The sequence below is a fragment of the Pterocles gutturalis genome, unplaced genomic scaffold (genome assembly GCF_000699245.1).
Source record: "Pterocles gutturalis isolate BGI_N339 unplaced genomic scaffold, ASM69924v1 scaffold139, whole genome shotgun sequence".
Taxonomy (NCBI): Eukaryota; Metazoa; Chordata; class Aves; order Pterocliformes; family Pteroclidae; genus Pterocles; species Pterocles gutturalis.
Window position 1 is genome coordinate 3,069 of NW_010135460.1, and position 18,312 is coordinate 21,380.

The 18,312-nt window shown below is 43.6% G+C and overlaps 1 protein-coding gene across 1 annotated transcript in view; it reads left to right on the forward strand.

The window, feature by feature from the left end:
* The window catches only part of LOC104467911 (teneurin-4-like), a 5,627-nt gene extending 692 nt beyond the window's left edge, over nt 1–4,935 (forward strand). The window contains exon 2 of the mRNA XM_010081882.1: nt 4,479–4,935. Coding sequence (XP_010080184.1) covers nt 4,479–4,756 — 278 coding nt within the window. The 3' untranslated portion in view covers nt 4,757–4,935. The remainder of the gene's footprint in view (nt 1–4,478) is intronic.
* The last annotated feature ends 13,377 nt before the right edge of the window (nt 4,936–18,312 follow it).

An 18,312-nucleotide genomic window follows, 5' to 3' on the forward strand; every position in this document is an offset into this window, starting at 1 on the left:
GAGGGGGGGGGTCTCATGATCAGGGGGCAGAGGGATGAGGGCTAATGGTTTTAAGCTGAAAGAAGGTAGATTTTGATTAGATATTAGGAAGAAATGTTTTCCTGTGCAGGGGGTGAGGCAGTGGCCCAGGTTGCCCAGAGAAGCTGTGGATGCCCCATCCCTGGAGGGGTTCAAGGCCAGGCTGGATGAGGCTTTGGGCAACCTGGGCTAGTGGGAGGTGTCCCTGCCCATGGCAGGGGGTTGGAACTTGATGATCTTTAAGGTCCCTTCCAACCCAAACCATTCTGTGGTTCTGTGATTGTATTGCACAGACACAGGATGCGTGCAAACCAATATCCTTAAGTGGGACACCGCTAGCCTGTGTTCATTAGCATCTACTAAGACACATTTTCTATGTCTTACTCTTTCTGCCTCTTTGCCGCTTCCCACCATGAGGTCAGACCCCCCCATGCACATGCTGCATGATATGGATGTGGCATGGGAAGTCCGTGCCTGCACAGGAGACCTTTTCACCATGTCCTGTGCCTGCTGTGTCATGAAGGAAGTCAACAAGGAGCCTGAGGCAGAAGACAACCAGGGGAGAGTGCCACTGCCCACTGTCTGTCTGGGCTACAGCAAAACTCAAGAAGCCTGGAAGAAAGGAGGCAACTGAGCTGCTGATGGGATGAAACACCCTTGGCATTGTACATGGCCTGCAAGCTGTAGGCTTGAGATGGAGACATGTTCCAATGCTAGAGGAGTGTAAAATAACTACTTTTAGGACAGGAGTCTATTTAGTGAATCTGGGTCACAGGAGCCATGAAGATGTGGAGGTTCAAGGTTCAGCATGGGCTCCACAGTCGTGATTCACAGAGTTTCCGGATAGTCTCCTTTTTATTGCTAGCCTGGAGTCAGGGCAGTTACATTTTCACTGCTGCTGTTGCCTACGTGAGGTAGATTTCTGGCCCATGCTATAGTCTCATCTTCATTTTTTCCTTAGAAACACGAGTGTCTTAGTTCAGAAACCAAGCAGGGCTTGACATAAATTATTTTTAGAAGTCCATCAAGAAAAGCGTAAAATGGCAAAGCGAATCAAATGGAGTAGGCAGCATTCCAGACAATGATCATAAAATAGCTGACCCAGGCTTCTCCACATGCACCCTCTGCAGTTTGGAGAAGCTGATTCCCCACAGGGAATGCGTATAACTGTGCTTGTCTATCTTGGGAGCTGTTTAATTTCAGTCTTCAGACACGATGCCCTTGTGGTTTTGGTGCAAGATTCATCTTTAAGGGATACACAAGCAAAATGACTTGCACAAGTATCTTTGTGCGTGTGGCTTTGGTGTTTGTATTTCAGGATAGCTGCAACACACAATAATTAACAAAAGGGCGAATAGGTGTTGTAAAGTAATACTTTGCAATCACAAAAGGAGTTTCCCTCTTAGCAACTCTGAAGTACTTCATCCTCTCTAAGGAATCTATGTAGCTATAAAGAAAATGAAACCTTTTAGGTCATTGAGTTTGCTCACTTCATACAATATATCCACCATGCAGGATAGATGTGAATTAGCACAGGTCAGTGGTTTTCAACCTGAGGGTCTATGAGGCCATGCAGTTCCACAGACTTCTCCTTAAGAAGCCCACAAAAGATAAATAAGAAAAGCCAGTCTATTGACAGGGAGCATAAATTTGCTATACACAAGTTCATACTTCCCTAGGAAAATTTTGTAGGGTATGAAGAAACAGTAAAAACTACTGGTCTAAGTGGCTGAAATTAATTGAGAAGAAGTTCAGATTAACAACGTCAGGGCACCAGTTCTACTTCTGATATATCACTCACAGATTTTTCAATTTATAATTTTCTCCTGGTTTATCTTGAGAGTCCCAAGACCGAAGAGTGTTAACAATTACCCCAGACTCTCCGTGCCACATTTTCCACTGGCAGAAAGCCATGACTGGACCTCACTTTGTGGTGCTGCTTGGGCTCATGCCAACTGAAAACAAGCCTTATTAGCTGGCTCGACATAAACAAGGCAAAGTGAATTTCTCTCCTGCATTGGTTTGGAAGGCAGAGGAGGGAAACATTTCAAATTGACCAAATAAATTCAGTAAATAAACAAGTCAGCATTTAAATGGTTTTAGCTAGAGTGAGAGTGCCAGCAAACGTGCGAGTCAGCACAGGAAAAAATAGACCAGATCTGAATTAAAGAGTCTCAGATATTTATTATCTTCCTTTTATTGACTTGAGTTCTTCCAGCTTAAAAGGCAACACTGAGCATAGAATATGAAAATCGATGCATCTCCTGCTGTTTATTGCAAATAAATTTGACTTTCAGTTAATTGTAGCAGTCATTTTTCATAATTTATGAGCTGCTGTTACTGGAGAGCATCAGTCACACTGCACATTGATGTGTCTGATGATGTTGAGCGTGGCTTGTTTCAGGGAAAGGTGGAACTCGCCATCAAGTGACTCTGACGTGCAAGCAAAACCAAAAGATGATGTTTTCCAGTACTCCATGGAGGATGGTTTAAAAACCATCTGGCCTTGCACAAAAGTTAAAACTGGAAGAGCAAAGTCTCTGTAGAGATACTGCTTCCTTACTTTTATAACTTAGGTCAAGTTCATTTGCTGTCTCATGCTGTGGAGTGGTGGAGGACACTCTCTCAGACCACTTTGCAATCAAGTTAAATGGATTAATTTGCCAGAAACTTGTGTTGTGCTCCCCAAGCAAGGTCCTAGGATTTGACGGAGGTGCAAACCCCAAGCAACCTTATCTGTCTGCTCTGTCTGAAAGCTTTAATCTTTCTTGGTCAATTAAAAAGGTGTGAAGTACATGAATGCTTTATATAGTTTGAGTGTTATGAGCTGTAGGTCCGTAACCAGCTGAACCATGGTGATTTCCTCCTGACATCAAAGAGGAGCTCTGAGCTTTGCGTGGAAATGTTGTCCGGTCCCGTTATTCACCTTGCATTCAAACATCTCTCTGTTCACTATGAGCTGCAAAGTCAACTGAATTAAAAAGTGCAGTAAAACAGCACCTACTTTGGGCCAGCTGATCATTGGATGCAGGTGTGCTCTAATGCAAGAGACCTTCCTCATGCGGCCGGGCTCAGGGACAAGCCAGGGTGTTTCCACAAGCATGAAACCAGACCCTGTAAAAGTAGAAATCTGACTGTTTCTGTTGGATACACATTTTCCACTGTGTGTTATTTAACATCAACAAATGGAAATGTGAAGAGAACCACATGACTGTGTGGTTTTGAGCAGGGAGAGAATCATAACTCGGGTTTGGATATAAGCTTGAGGTCCAGACCCAATGAACAGATTTCAATAACTGGTAGATATGAACTTCACTGTTCAAAGCTAGGTTTGGCCCTGAACTTTCCTGAAGATCACGCATACAGATTTATCTCGTTGAAACATGTCCGAGCTGCCAGCACTGTTCCAGAACTGAGTCTTTGGCCTGTGAATAGATTTGGCGGGTTTCACCTCCCTTTTTATTGCCGGGGATTTACTTATTGAAGTAGTGGGAAGAAGCCAGCTAGACTGAATTTGATCACCGGTGTTGGTATGTGGCCGTGATCCAGGGCCTGATGCCTCCTACCAGTAATAGATAAAGTTCCTTAATCCATCCCATCAAGGCATAGCGTAACAGGAGCAGGGGTGCATTGTGCCGTATAAACGCAGCTAAAGGCATTCACGAGTGGCCAAAATCTTTTAAAGACATTTGGGGCTGAAAAATAGAAGCATGCATTAATAAAGAAATATGGATTAAAATGGAGCCACTAATTGCTCTCCCCAGACTCTTTGTGCAACTTTCCGAACATAGTGTGGTAATATTTGGAGCCTCATTCACATCAATTTGGTCTGATTTTGAACCTCTGCAGGTAACTAGATGTGAACTCAAGAGTCATTTTCCAGGTTATATTTTTAGTCAGGTAAACAATTGCATCTATTTGCAGCCAGATAACCTCTGCTGCAATTGTTTCAGAATAAATAGCTAAACGGAGTCAAGGTGTGAGAGGTCAGCAAGGGGAAAGTGAGATTGCCAAAGGACATTTAAATTTCCAGTATGTAATTTCAGGGATTTCAATGAGCAAAACTCACTCAAATTTCCTATTGTACTAGAGTTGCCAGGTGTAGGACTTCTGATCATTGCATGCCTCATTTTGCTTTTCTCCCAAGATTACTTTTTGCCTCTGCTAGAGAATTCCACCATTTCCCATCTGTCCTTCAAATTTGATGATTTCATTGAACAACTGCTGAGTTTTTGTCAGTTTCCAGAAGCAGGAATCCAGCTGGTTTTTGGTCTTGGTGTGGTCACTTGGTCTCCCACTAACCAAGACCACAAAACGGGGGGAATTTTTGGTATGACATTAGGACTTGGGAGCTGCTGTGCCCTACTCGAAGACAGAGGATGAATGGTTCTGCCATTGACTGGTGCTAGATGAAACCATCCCCTATTAAAGAGTAACCAGGTTGCTGTGCTTTCCCCCAGGAGCCAACTTCTCTTTGCGAGAGCTGGGTCTTGAAGACGTGACGCCCACACACGGGACTTTGTACCGGACTGATATCGGGCTGCCTCATTGCGGCTACTCCATCAGCGCCGGCTCAGACGCCGACACAGAGGCAGATGTGGTCATGTCACCCGAGCACCCCGTCAGGCTTTGGGGACGCAACACCAAGTCTGGGCGCAGCTCTTGCTTGTCGAGTCGGGCCAACTCCAACCTCACCCTCACCGACACGGAGCACGAGAACACCGAAACTGGTAAGTGATGACTGCGCATGCGATGCCAGCCTCGAAAATCTTACCACTCCATCTTAATCTTCCTTAGGTTTTGTGTTGTTTTTATTTTTTATCAGACTCGGAGAAAACACTCTTCTAATAGCCCCATGTCACGGCCTTTTGTACTGTCCTACAGAGTGTTTGTTAATAAACTGCTGGAGAAGCTCCTACTTATTTATCACAGCGACAGAGATCATTAAGTGGCTGTAATACTCTCTCTGCTTTTCGTAGTGACCTTTCAGACAAAAAGCCTTTAAATCTCCCCTCCCCTGGCTGATGCTGCTCTTATCTTTGCTACAGATTTTCGAGGCAGATAATTTCCTTCTTTTCCTTGCCGGTTCCTTGACAGGAGCCGTTTCATTTATGTAAATCGGCTGACTGCTCTCTGAAGGAAAACGATGGTGAAATATTTTTAGAAGCCTTTTTCTTCATGCGAAATAAAAGCTGAAGGTCACCGATTTTTTTTAAAATATTTTTTTTTTATCTCTGTAACTTTGTGTCCCCAGCTGTGGGGACTCCTGCATGCATTTTGTAGGTCTGCGAACCTTTTGGTCAGCAGTTCTGCCAAAGCAGTGTAGGAAGGAGAGAGGATTTTGATTCAATTGCAGCTTGACCCAGGAGTTCACACAGCCCTATATGCCTTTGCACCTTTAATTCAATTATGGCACAGCCTGCTTCTTAATATAGCCGCTGCGTACAAGTCATCGGGAGCTTGAGCTTGGAGCAGAAAGCTGATGTGAGATGACTGTATTGCCTGTTCTCTTTATGCTTTTTGCCACAGTATTATAGTGACAAATGATAGCTTTGCCTTGGGAAGCCATGACACGGTGAGACATACACCACCCACATGATTTTATGTTTTACTCCAACAAAATTACGGGAGAAGCTTATTAGGTTTCTGCTCAGGAATAATGATATATTAGGCAAAGTTCAAAGATAAACGGCCTTCTGTTTAATGGATGTACAGAAGAATCTTCTTAAATTATCTTTACAATTTTTTTTGAGTTTCTTAGGGTAGTATCTTACACGGTTGCACCCGTTAGGACAGGCAGATGTACAGTGACAGTTTATATTTTTTTTCTTCCAAGCCTTGTGTTTTGATGATCATCAGGGTCAATTAGAGTTTTGCACACTCCTGAGAAATCACTAGAAAACAACCAAAAGCCAACACCTTGCGCTTCCATCCCATTCTCCTGTATCCAAAGCTCTCTCTTGTGCTTTTCGTGGGGGTGTATGAGCAGTTGTGATCCTATCCCATACATTTTTCTTTCCATGCCTACTAAGAAAAGCAGAGTACAGAATTTTAGTCTTTTTTTTTTTTTTTTTTTTTTCCTTAAGAGAGAAGAATTACATTAGCTGCTGGAGTCTTTTCCACTGGTTTCTGTAATGCTATCTCTACGTGTGCAAACGCAACTCTGTACCTACAGATCACTTACAAATGAAATTATATTAGCAACACATTAGCAACAGCACAGGCCTTGAAAGGCTTTACTGAAACCAATAACAGAGGCAGTAGTACTCACGTCAGGATGTAGACAAGCTCCAATTCCTCTTCCCTTAAATTTGATCGCACATTAACCATTTGTTGAACCATTTCATAGCAACTAGAAAAGGGAAGACAGAAAGGTGGAGAACATACCTGCAGGTTATGTAAATATATATTTAATGTATAAAAATGTATGTTTAATGTATAAAAATACAAAGGCTGTGCAGCATAAATAAAATCTAGAGAGTGGTGGTGTCCAGTACGTAATTGTATTGTTCATATTGATAAAAAGAGGTGGCGGAACTTGAGGGAAAATATTATGATGCAAACTGTGCTGTCAGGGAGCTTCAGCTGATGTTTAGACTTCCCTGGGAAGATGTCAGAGACATCAGCCAGGTTCAGGTGAGAAAAACTGGTCCAGAGCTGAGAGAAGGTCATATTTCAATATAGGGAATGCAGCTGAATTGGTGGTATAAACAAATCCAAGCAAAGGTTGCAAGGAAGGAAGAGAAGAAAGACTACAGAAAAGTCTTAAATGTACACAAAATTTGGACATTTTCGATTTGTAAGTGCTTGGCACAGATAAACGTGTGAGAAACTTTTGCACACAAACCTCTCACAGCCTGAAACCTGCTGTTGGAGCAAAAGGAAGCCTGAGATCCTCTCAGAAGTTTTATCTAGCAAATGCCAAGGTTGTTCTGTGTTTCTTCCCTCCGCACATAAGCAGTGTTGCTCTGGGCCCTCCGCTGCCAGCTATCACACAGGCTATTTGGAGAAATCCTAGATTTATAGGAGAACCGTTTTCAAGAAGACATGAAATTTTGCTAATGGGAGCATAAAGTAACAGAATGCTATGACTCAGTTTACAGGATACCTTTATTAGTCAATATTAATTGTTGACAGTATTGATAGAAGTTATAGCCTTTAGCTGAAGTCAATATGGAGCTTTATGAACCTGCCATCAATAGAAGATTTTATGGAGCCCATTAAACCAACTTTGCCAATGAAGGTTAATGTGAGCAATTTTAATGCTGTTCATTATTTATCCAAAATAAATAATCAGAATTTACTTCTGATGTTTGTGAATCCAAAGCTGTCGAAGCGCCATTCTGCTGAGACATTTATTGTGTTCTTAGAAAATGAGAGGTCTGGCTCCGTCAAAAAGCAGGTTTGCTTTTATTTCAGGAGTGGTGATGCCTTGAAGGAACAGATACTCTGCTCAGTAAGTGCAACACAATCCACCCCTCTGTCTTTAAGGAAACCGATGAAGTGCTCTGGTTCCATGGCATATTACAGTCCATAAATCACTTGCACAGGCAGCTGGCATAAAAAGCCATGCGCTGCTTTATCTAAACTGTTCCCAGGCTTTCCAGGTGGTTGAATACTTTTACTAGGTTAAAAGTGTTTTCACTGAAGAGTTAGCATGAGTTATTACTCTGGCACTGCCCTAAACTCAGATCCTGCACATCCAAACAGCCCTAATGGCTTCTCCTCCATTGGACAGTGATTGACTTGGATACTCAATCTGCAGCGTAAGGGGATAGAGGGGACAGGTCAAGTTACTGCACCTTGTCCAGAGATAGAATCATAGAATCACAGAATCATAGAATGGTTTGGGTTGGAAGGGACCTTCAAGATCATCCAGTTCCACCCCCCCTGCCATGGGCAGGGACACCTCCCACTAGCCCAGGTTGCCCAAAGCCTCATCCAGCCTGGCCTTGAACCCCTCCAGGGATGGGGCATCCACAGCTTCTCTGGGCAACCTGGGCCACTGCCCCACCACCCTCATAAGAAAAGAAAATCTAATCACTCTGTGCTGCTAATGTAGCAGACACTTCATGTAGCTCAAGGGTCATTCTACAGCATGACCATCTAGGCTAAGCTGAAACTTTGAACTCCCATTTGCAGTTCAGACCCATTCAGAGGGAGGAGTGTGGTTCCTGGAAGTCTAGCTATGAAGTTAGGAGAACTTCTTGCCTATAGTAGTTTGCACCGTTCCTCAGCAAGACTGATTCAAGCAGAAGAAGTTCCTGAAGTGGTCATTTGGATCTGAGCCTGGAGTTAACTGGCATTACCTTAGGTAACCCTGAACAGGCTTTGTACTGAGCCAGCAACTGTACAATATATAGAAGAGCACAGTGAAGGAGAACAAGGTAATAGTCTTCCAGAAATTGACTTATTTTTCGGCAATTCAGTCACATACTAAAAGCAAAATACTTCTAATAATAAAGACATCATCATAAAAAAACAGTACCACAGACTAATTTATGTTGGAAGGCATTGCTGAAGGTCTCTGGCCCAGTCTCCTGCTTAAAGCAGGGCTAACTTTGGAGGTCAGATCAGGTTGCTCAGGGCCTTGCTCAGTTACTCTTTGAGTATCTCCCAGGGTGGAGAGGCCACAACCTCTATGTCCTGGGTAGGATGCTGACCACACTTGTTGTAAACAACTCTTCTAAGAGCTAGTCAGAATTTCCACTGCCTCAGCTCGTATCCATTGCCTGTCCTCCCCTCACTGAACATCTCCAAGAACAATCTGTCGCCATCTTCTGTATATCATAGAATCACTGAATGGTTTGGGTTGGAAGGGACCTGAGAGATCCAACCCCCTCCACGGGCAGGGACACCTCCCACTAGCCCAGGTTGCCCAAAGCCTCATCCAGCCTGGCCTTGAACCCCTCCAGGGATGGGGCATCCACAGCTTCTCTGGGCAACCTGGGCCACTGCCTCACCACCCGCACAGGAAAACATTTCTTCCTAATATCTAATCTAAATCTCCCCTCTTTCAGCTTAAAGCTGTTACCCCTCATCCTACCCCCCCACCCCCTGATCAAGAGTCCCTCCCCATCTCTCCTGTAGCCCCCTTTCAGCACTGGAAGGCTGCTATAAGGTCTCCCCACACCTAGAACAGTTAAAAGAGAGCAGCTAGGTCTCCCTTTAGCCATCTCTTCTATGAGCTGAACAAAGCCACCCAGATCCTCCTCTCCTCATAGACAGTTTGTAGGCAGTTAGGCACTGGAGGAGATAGACAGCATCTGGGGAACTCCAGTGCTAAAAGCTTTTAAATGTAAACTAGACAAATAGCTGCTGAGAAGGTTCTAGATTGGATGGTGCCTCAGTCAGAGTGGTTGTACATGCTGGCCTCTTGAGCCTCCCTCTTTTTCCTGTTTCAATAGTTTGTAGCATTGCTGAGCTTTCTTTGACTTCAGACTGTTCAGACTGAGCTTTGAGCACCTCAGGCTTTTGTACTGCTGAGGGTGTTCCTAACAGATGGAGAGATGGACAGTGTGGGTAAGCACCCATGGAACGGGCTCTGAATGTTTCCTTTGGGTCTATAAGGGACATCTTACCCCAGATCTGCCTAAACTCTTATGTATCATGTCCCTGGATAGATAGAACATGAGAGATGGGCAGAAAATGTAGATATTCCCATACAGAATCCCTTCCCACCGAAAAAAACAAAACAAAACAAAACAACAACAACAACAACAAAAAAAAAAAATCAAAACAGCACACCACTTTTTTTCCTCTGCCTTCAATGTGATAAAGAGCTTACTCGTTTATTCAGCACAATTGCTGCAGGGTTACTTTAGACCTGGGTAAACAGCATTTTCCGAAGAAAAAAAAAAAACCAAACACCAAGCCAAAAAAAACCCCAAACCCCAAAACAAAACACCCCCCACCCCAAATAAAACACAAAATAAAAAACCCCAAAGCACAGTTTAACTTCTGGCTATTCCAAAGAAGCAGAGGCAAACTAAGGATTCACTTTAGTTTTCACCTGAGTTTAGGGTTAATATCCACTGAAGCTCGTAGTTAGTTAAAGAAGAGAGGGAGCAGGAGAGAGGGGGAGTGGTTTTCTTCATTAGCAGGACAAGTCAGCAGTGATTAATGCTGTGTACATGTGAGGAGTGGAGCTGATGTTTCTCTCTGTCGTCATCTCCTCTTGGGAAGAATGTGGGCAGTATCAAGAGGCCAGGAGGATCTCAGAGGCAGGATGAATAACATCAGATTGCTCGAGACAGTTCAATGGAGCTGGAGATGCTCAGTTGTGATCTATGGCGTACAGAAATTCTTGCAGCAGAAGTGTTGCTGAAGTGTGGCATTTTCTTATCTAGCAGAAAGAGAGATATGGACTAAAATTCCAGTTCTAACCACCCTGGAAGCCAAAATTCAGGCTGCAGGACTGTTGCTGTCAAATTGCGCTGTGCTGCTTCTTTCCACCTTCACAATTCAAAAATACGTAGGAAACATTATAATCCTACAAACAATTCTGCATGCATCTTGTGTGCAAAAGGGGTGAGAACAGCACTGCTGGAATCCAATCTCCTATTTAACAATGAACTGGAAGAAGGTACGATCAGCCCCAACACTTCCACCACGCATCCGTTGGTCACCTCTGTTTAGGAAGCGCAGTTTAATCTCAAAGTCCATTTGTCTTTGGCTTCACTTCTGAAATCGCCAGTCAGTGCCAAAGGTGGTGTGGTGACTGTAGCAATGCAGACACTTACTCACTGGTGACAAGATTAAGAGCACCAATTCATTTTACATTGCTGGACCCACATCCTACAGGGAAGGATAATTTTTCTTTTAGTCACTACTCTTGCGGGATACCTTTAAAACGAGGTTTAACACTGTCAAGCAAACTACCAGCCCAGTATCCAAACCTGCTCTCCAAGCCTTACCAACCTGACCATAAAGGCAGTGAATATATTACAGTTAACTTTTGCTTTCCCATCAAATAAATTGCCTTTCTGGGAAATTCTCATAGGTTTTTGTAAAACTGAAAAGCACTGGCAATCAGGAGCTGGAAAGCTCACATGAGAGCTCAGCTTGCTCTACCATCACCAACCCAAGTCTTCGCCGTTTTAATTGACTTAATACGTGATTTAAAGAGCCTTTCTTGCAGTAACCACCACACTCTCTGCTTCCACACTGCTTTAGCCATTGCTGCGGCTGGAACGAGTGCTTAAGGAACTGCGTAGGAAATTAGGACTCGATAGAATTGAGTGCTTGTAGAAGATATTTAGAAACACAGGGGTTCTCTACAGCAGGAAATAATTAAAGCCAAGTCTTTCAAACAGGGAACACCGAAGAAAAGATATAATTTTATTTCTCCTGGGTAGTTAAGAAATCCAGCTGAAGCTTTCATGTATTCAGTGGTGTCTGATACAGACGTCACTGAAGCCTTTGAATACACCCGTTGCCATCAGCAGTGTTAGATAACGTACCAGGTGTATGGTAGTAACTAACTTTTTCCAAACGTGCCAGCGTGGTATAAATCCCAGTCCTCTTGGTTAAACACACGGCAACATGCTGCTTGCCGCTAGGTTTCTCGTATACGTTTTGGCTTCTTGTTAAATCCGAAAGCTGTCGCGATGATCAAGCCACACGCTGCAGAATTTAATCAGCTTTTTACAAATATTTTCTTTTCCGAGCTGTTTTACAATAGCTAGGGGAGCTGTAGGCAAACGGTAATTATTACTGTGTGTTTTTCTTGTTCCCTTTGGTTGTCCAGAGCTCACCTCCTAATGTTGTCTATACCTGCTACCGGAGGCCTTGCAAGGTTCTGCTGAATAGCTCTGAACCTCTGCAGAGGAAGAATTTTTACTCTTTATATTCACCTTCCTGTTTCCCAAATCATGTTGACCCAAGTCACTGCCCCAAAACACAATTCAATATATCAGTGCAATTAGCAGTGCCAGAATTACTGTGTAATCTTAGCACTACAAATTATTTGTTAGTACCCTAGTTGATAATCCATGGTGACTTTTCTTTTTATTACCATGTTTTGCTGAGTAATTTCCTTTCAGGCTTCATACACCTTATTGCTAATATTGTTACCGTGGTTGCAGCAACATATTTTTTTTTCTCTTTTGAATTAAATAGTGCATTATAAAGTACTTCCAGTAAATGAGTGTGTGCTTCAGACATGCTTCTTCTGCAAACCATGTAGGCAAAATATGATACTCAGACTGGAAAATTCCAGAAGGAGAATTAAAAAAATAATAAAAAAAAAACAAACACATTATCACAATAAATAATAATTAAAAGAAAAAAGGAATGTGCTATGAGCTATACTTTATTAAGCTTTACTTATGCCTTCTGCGTAGGGGAAGACAAGAATAAATTAGAATTACCCGGTCAAGATCAGGCATCTGCTGGCTGTCATCTTTCACCTGCCTCCTATCAGTTGTAACCTTAATATTAACAAGATGTTTCAGCTTGAAATAAAAATTAGCCAGAACCCTAACCACTAAAGATCCATCATCAGTTGCAGAAGTTAGTGAAGAACTACAAAAGCGAGTAGCAGATCCAGAAGGGAATTTTCACTAATCCCCTTCCCTGCTTCAGCTCCTCAGAACTCTTACACTGCTCCTTTCCAGGTTGGATTGGCAAGAAATTCCCCATTTTAACAGTACGTGGGGATTGCTTGGATATTGCAGCCTCCTGAAGCCGCCGTATAGAGATATTCAGAGACTTGGTGATCACTTGAAATGTGAAGGTCAGGGGAAGAAATGTGCCTTCAGGCTCTCCAACTGTAAAGACACTAATATTCCTATGAAGAAAATTAGTCCTAAAAAAGAGACTTGAGCTACATGACCATCCCAAATGCTACATTCTTCACTGAAAAATGTCTCCCTTGAAGGCCGTTACGTCTTCCTTACTTGTGATCCAACTTTCTAACCGCTGACATTCTTGATGATGGATTCCTCCTATTTTCTGTCCTCTCATCTTGTTTGTCCTTTTTAGATATTAGCCCTGAGATGCTTCTTGAAAGTGAAAAGGTGAGGCACCACCTCATTTCTTCACGAGAGTCTCAGAGAAAGTTTTACCCTGATGGGAGAGTAAATTCATAGGGTATAGGGCCAACAGACCCCTCATCTCCCTCCACATTCAACCAACTCCTGGTCTACGGGGTGGAAAACAGCCTTTCAAATAAGGAAGAAATATTGTACGTTTAGGGTGGTGAAACACTGGCACAAGTTGCCCAGGGAGGTGGCAGATGTCCCATCCCTGGAAACATTCAAGGTCAGGTTGGAGGGGGCTCTGGGCAACCTGATCTATTGGAAGATGTCCCTGCTTACTGCAGGGGGGTTGGACTAGATGGCCACCATGGTCCCTCCCAACTCAAACTATTCTATAATTCTGTGATTCTACAATTCTAGGATTCTATGATTCTAGGATGCTGCTGTTTCTCAGGCAGGATTCAATCCACCTGAGAGCTGAATGTCCCTTTGGTAACATCTACCTCACCCCAGGGACTGCAGATAGAGACGGCAGCATCCGTGCTCCCAATTTAGGAGGTGGAGGTACACGGGATTAATCTGAGTTTAATAGTTCAGTTGCTGCATTAGTGATCAGTATCTTGATTTTGTTCCACAGTGAAGGAATTCCCACCAATGTCTAGGTTTAATCTATCTCATCGCTGGCCTGTTTGCCTCTAGAGAAAAATAACTCTTTCCTTTTTTTTTTTTTTTTTTTTTTTTTCTTTTTTTTTTTTTTTTTTTTTTTTTTGTTATTTTTATTCTCATATGGTATGTCCCGTAGGGAATGTATTTTCTGTGTTACTGTAATCTGCATCTAAAAAGATGCTGATGTTAAAACCCTTCACAATGTTATTCTGCTGTAATGAACTGCAGTTCAATATAGGTTAGTGTGTAGGTTTCACATTATTATTGTGATGATGGTGAAGCCATTAAGTAGGGAAAAAAAAGGCCCAAACTCTAGAAACTCATTAACAGCCTGAATAGTGGGGGAGAGGGCATGTAGAAACAACATTAACAGGTAAGAATTTACTGTTCTTTTCAATTATGCTATTAATTTTTGTCCTTTCCTTCGCCACATTAAACTGCCTTGTCGTGGACATTTTTGTTTAAGGAAAATAATTGCATTTAGCAATATTGCTGGCAAGCTACCAAGTATTCTGGAAGTAAATCTGTGCATGTTTTTACACTATTTCCTGGTGCCGTAAATACCTTATTTTGGTGTGAAACATCAAGCTAGGTTCAACATCAAAAGACCTATTGCTCTTTTAATAGCAATACTTCACTTCCAGCCTGTATTTAGGGTAGGATTTGTGTGCAGTGACAATGGGGAATGGCTAATGCCAATGGGGTGAGGGCAATGGTCAGGACACCGAGGGTCATTAGTGTTTGTGTGGACATCAGCGCTTGGGTCACGATGGACCTGCAGCATGATGGGCATTTGGAGTGGGATTTTGCTTCTAGGGCTATACACAAGCTCCATCCTAAGCAAAGGATTGAGTCCTCCTGGGACAGATGAAAGAGAAGCAGTGTGGAGAAAAGCAAAGGATTATAGGGAATGATAAATCCAGATAAGGAAGGCATGATGGCTTAAGGTTCCAAATGGTCTGAGGGATCCCTGTCCTCCAGTGTTAAGCCTTTTTGGTTAAGTATGGACCAGGTAGACAGAGCTTTGTACCTTTGCCTTCTCCTTTTCTGCTTCATCCTGGATGTGTAGGGGTCACACCAAGCTGCAGGACATGTCAATACACCATCCTAGCCTTTCAAAGAGGTATAGCACTATTTCTTGCACAGGGGAAAGGTGTACCAGGCTTTCTTCCCGGTCTGGCATTTCCAGATGCTCGTGTCTGTATTTCTCACTTCTCATGTGGACCACTGCATCTCTTTCTAGGTTGTCGTAGTTTTATACAACACAGCTGCTCTATCACCCTCCCCGCTCCTGGCGATGGGGGAGACAACTAAAGGGGTAAAGGAAAAAGAGACTCGTGGGTTGAGCTCAGAACAATTTAATAACTGAACTACAATGATATTGGAAATGATAATAATAATTATAAGAGTAGTAATATATACAAATGTACAAATGAGTGATACACAGTGATACTGCTCACCACCAGATGACCAAGGCTCAGCCCGTTCCCGGCCAATGATCCCAGAGCAGGGAGAGTCCCGAAACCAGAATCCTGGAACAGAGATAAGAGCCTGAGTGTCCAAGAGACCGAGATGACCCCAAGAGAGGGGCAACCCAGAGGGAGACAATCCGGAGCATGAGAAAAACTTCTGGACAGAGCCTCATCTCTATACTGGGCATGACATGCATGGTATGGAATAGACCATTGGCCAGTTTGGGTCTCAGTCCTAAACCTAAGGTCAAATCCTAGGCTAGTAATGGGGGCTGTGATCCCTCACAGCTTCTCCTGCCCCTGCAGACACGGGCACAGCAGAGAAGCTGGAAAGTCCTTGACTGTCCTGGCAGCAGCTCTGCCCATCAGTGTGTGATCAGCTTCTCCTCAGCACAAACCCCAACACAGCCTCACACCAGCTGCTGGGAAGAAAGTTAACCCTGTCCCAGCTGAACCCAGGACATAGGTCCAGCACACAGTGTTATTCCACATCTGGCCCAGTCTCCTCCAGTGCCCCTTGAGATATCCAGCTTTGGGTTTTTCAGTGAAGATGCATCTCCCCCTGTAAGAAGAACAAAGGAGAGGAAAGAGCATGTTATTTTTTGTTTTACCCATGCCCAGAGGTGGGCACTGAGCTCCAAATAATGGAAAGCACAGTTTCTGCCATGAGAATTTGTTCATTAAAATCTCATTGCTTTATTTCTCAGAGGCTTTTGATTAACTTTTAGCAAAAATGCCATTTCATTCAACCCAGGGTAGTGATTGAAAATGCAGCGGTGCCCTAATTCTGCAAAGTTTTCCATGTTTCTTTGAACCGCCCCTAAAAATTTAATTATGTGCCCTAAGGCAGGTTGTTCTTCTGTTTTGTCCATCCCAGCACAGATCATTTTGAAACATGTATGTAAAGAGAAAATAGTAATTCCTGTCTGGTGTTCACATAGATTAAAGATTTTACAAACTTAACTTTGATATGGCCTGATCAAAAATAAGTCTTTGCCATGTGACTAAATTATACAAAGATATTTGGGGAGCAGACGTGTTACAGGACTCAGAGAAGGGCTGCTTTTGGGTGGGCACAGGGCTACAGCTCAAGAGATTTAATTCATGGCTCTGCTACAGACAGTGCTTAACCTTGGCTGTATCACTTCATTTCTTTTTCTTTCTTTATCTCAATTCCCTTTTTACAAAACGAGGATGTGATTTCTTTTTTTTTTTTTGGCCACACTTTTTTAAGTTGTAAACCCAAATATTTTCTAATAAAACATACGGATAGCAGCAAATAAAGCAACTATACTCCAGTTCTATCCAGTAATATATTAAGTGAATTTTCAGTGCTGAAATGTTTAAAATACAGGCTTAAGCAGCCCCTCAAACATGCACTGAACATCTTAGAGAGTGAAAAAGCCCTGTTTTTGTTGTTGCTATTGCTGCACTTATTTACAAGCCATGGAACTGTGTTGAGAGTGACTGTGAGATGAAGGATGTCAAACTAACTGTGCAGCATGAGCCGTTATACATAAAGCTTTCCTGGAGATCACAAGAGCTTCCCGGGTTCTTTAATGGTCACAGCTGCCCAGGGCACTGGCTGAAAACAGCGCGAAAGGCTCCTAAATGGGCCATCTCTCCCAGCCAGGCAGTGGCTGTTTCTCCCCTTGCAACTCTCTCCGTAGGCGAGACCTTTTCATGCCAAGCCGCGCGGACCGGCCGCCAGCACAGCTCTCTTCTCGCTGCTGTATTTAATGACCTCCCGAAAGTGCTACGGGGCTTCCACGACCGACTTCAGTGGTGGCAAACTCAGAAACTAACTACTTCATCAAACTGACAGCTTTCTGCCGCGTTCAGAAACACGAGCTTTGATTTCTGCCTTGGTTTGGTTGCTTTGTACTGGGGGAGATAGAAACTTTTTTTTTTTTTTTGAACTGAAGTTAAATATACATTTCTTCTTTTAATAGATAAACTGTTTTTTAAAAAAAGGGGAAATTACAGCAGGTTCAACTATGGCTTAAATTCAGAATAATCTGTTAGAGACTTGTAAATAATTTTTAGATCATTTCCAAGCTGCTATGTCTTAACTGTCAAAGTTTTAAGGAAAGTCAAAGTAGTGAATTGGCTGCAGGCTCTGGGTGAGAACCTAGAACCAGTCTGGGGAGCTGCCAGATCAGCTTGTGAGACCAATTGCTTCTTCTGCAGGTGGAAAGGGAGATTTTTTTTCCACATCAAGTCATTCAAGCAGATCAGCTCAAAGAGCACGTACAGGTGTCAGAAATTCCCCAGCAGCTGAAAAGCAGGGGAGGGAATAAAGCTGGAGAAAGACATATTATAGTGACTTCCAGGAAACACTACATCTGGGGAGACAACTGGTTTAAGAGTTTGGCACCCCGGGTGAATGTTTCCATCCCCTTGAAGGGGTTCTGTATCCCCACAGTCATAGAAGCATAGAACCATAGAGTGGTTTGGGTTGGAAGGGACCCTTAGGGATCATCCCCCTGCCATGGGCAGGGAAACCTCCCACTCCCCCCCCCTGCCATGGGCAGGGACACCTCCCACTAGCCCAGGTTGCTCAAAGCCTCATCCAGCCTGGCCTTGAACCCCTCCAGGGATGGGGCATCCACAGCTTCTCTGGGCAACCTGGGCCACTGCCTCACCACCCTCACAGAAAAACATTTCTTAGTAATGTCTAATCTCCCCTCTTTCAGCTTAAAACCATTACCCCTGGTCCTATCCCTCCACCCCCTGATCCAGAGCCCCCCCATCTCTCCTGTAGCCCCCTTTCAGCACTGGGAGGTGCTGGAAGGTCTCCCCGGAGCCTTCTCTTCTCCAGGCTGCACACCCCCAACTCTCTCAGCCTGTCCTCGCACGGGAGCTGCTCCAGCCCTCACACCACCTTTGTGGCCTCCTCTGGACCCGCTCCAACAGGTCATGCTGGTCCAACTGCTCCTGCAGTCCAACTCTGATTTACCCGCAAAAAAGGTGTGATATAAAGTCTTTATTTACAGACAGGGTGTCACCGCACTAAGGTTTGATTTCATAGCTCCCACGGGACCCCTGCCGTCCCACATAGAGAGACCAACAGCCATCCCACCCAACAGAAAACCACTCCGATTTGAGTCAAATAAGGGCCAGCAGCTGAGGGTGGGGTAGTGGAAACACCTGGGAGCTATTTAAGCCAGTGCTGC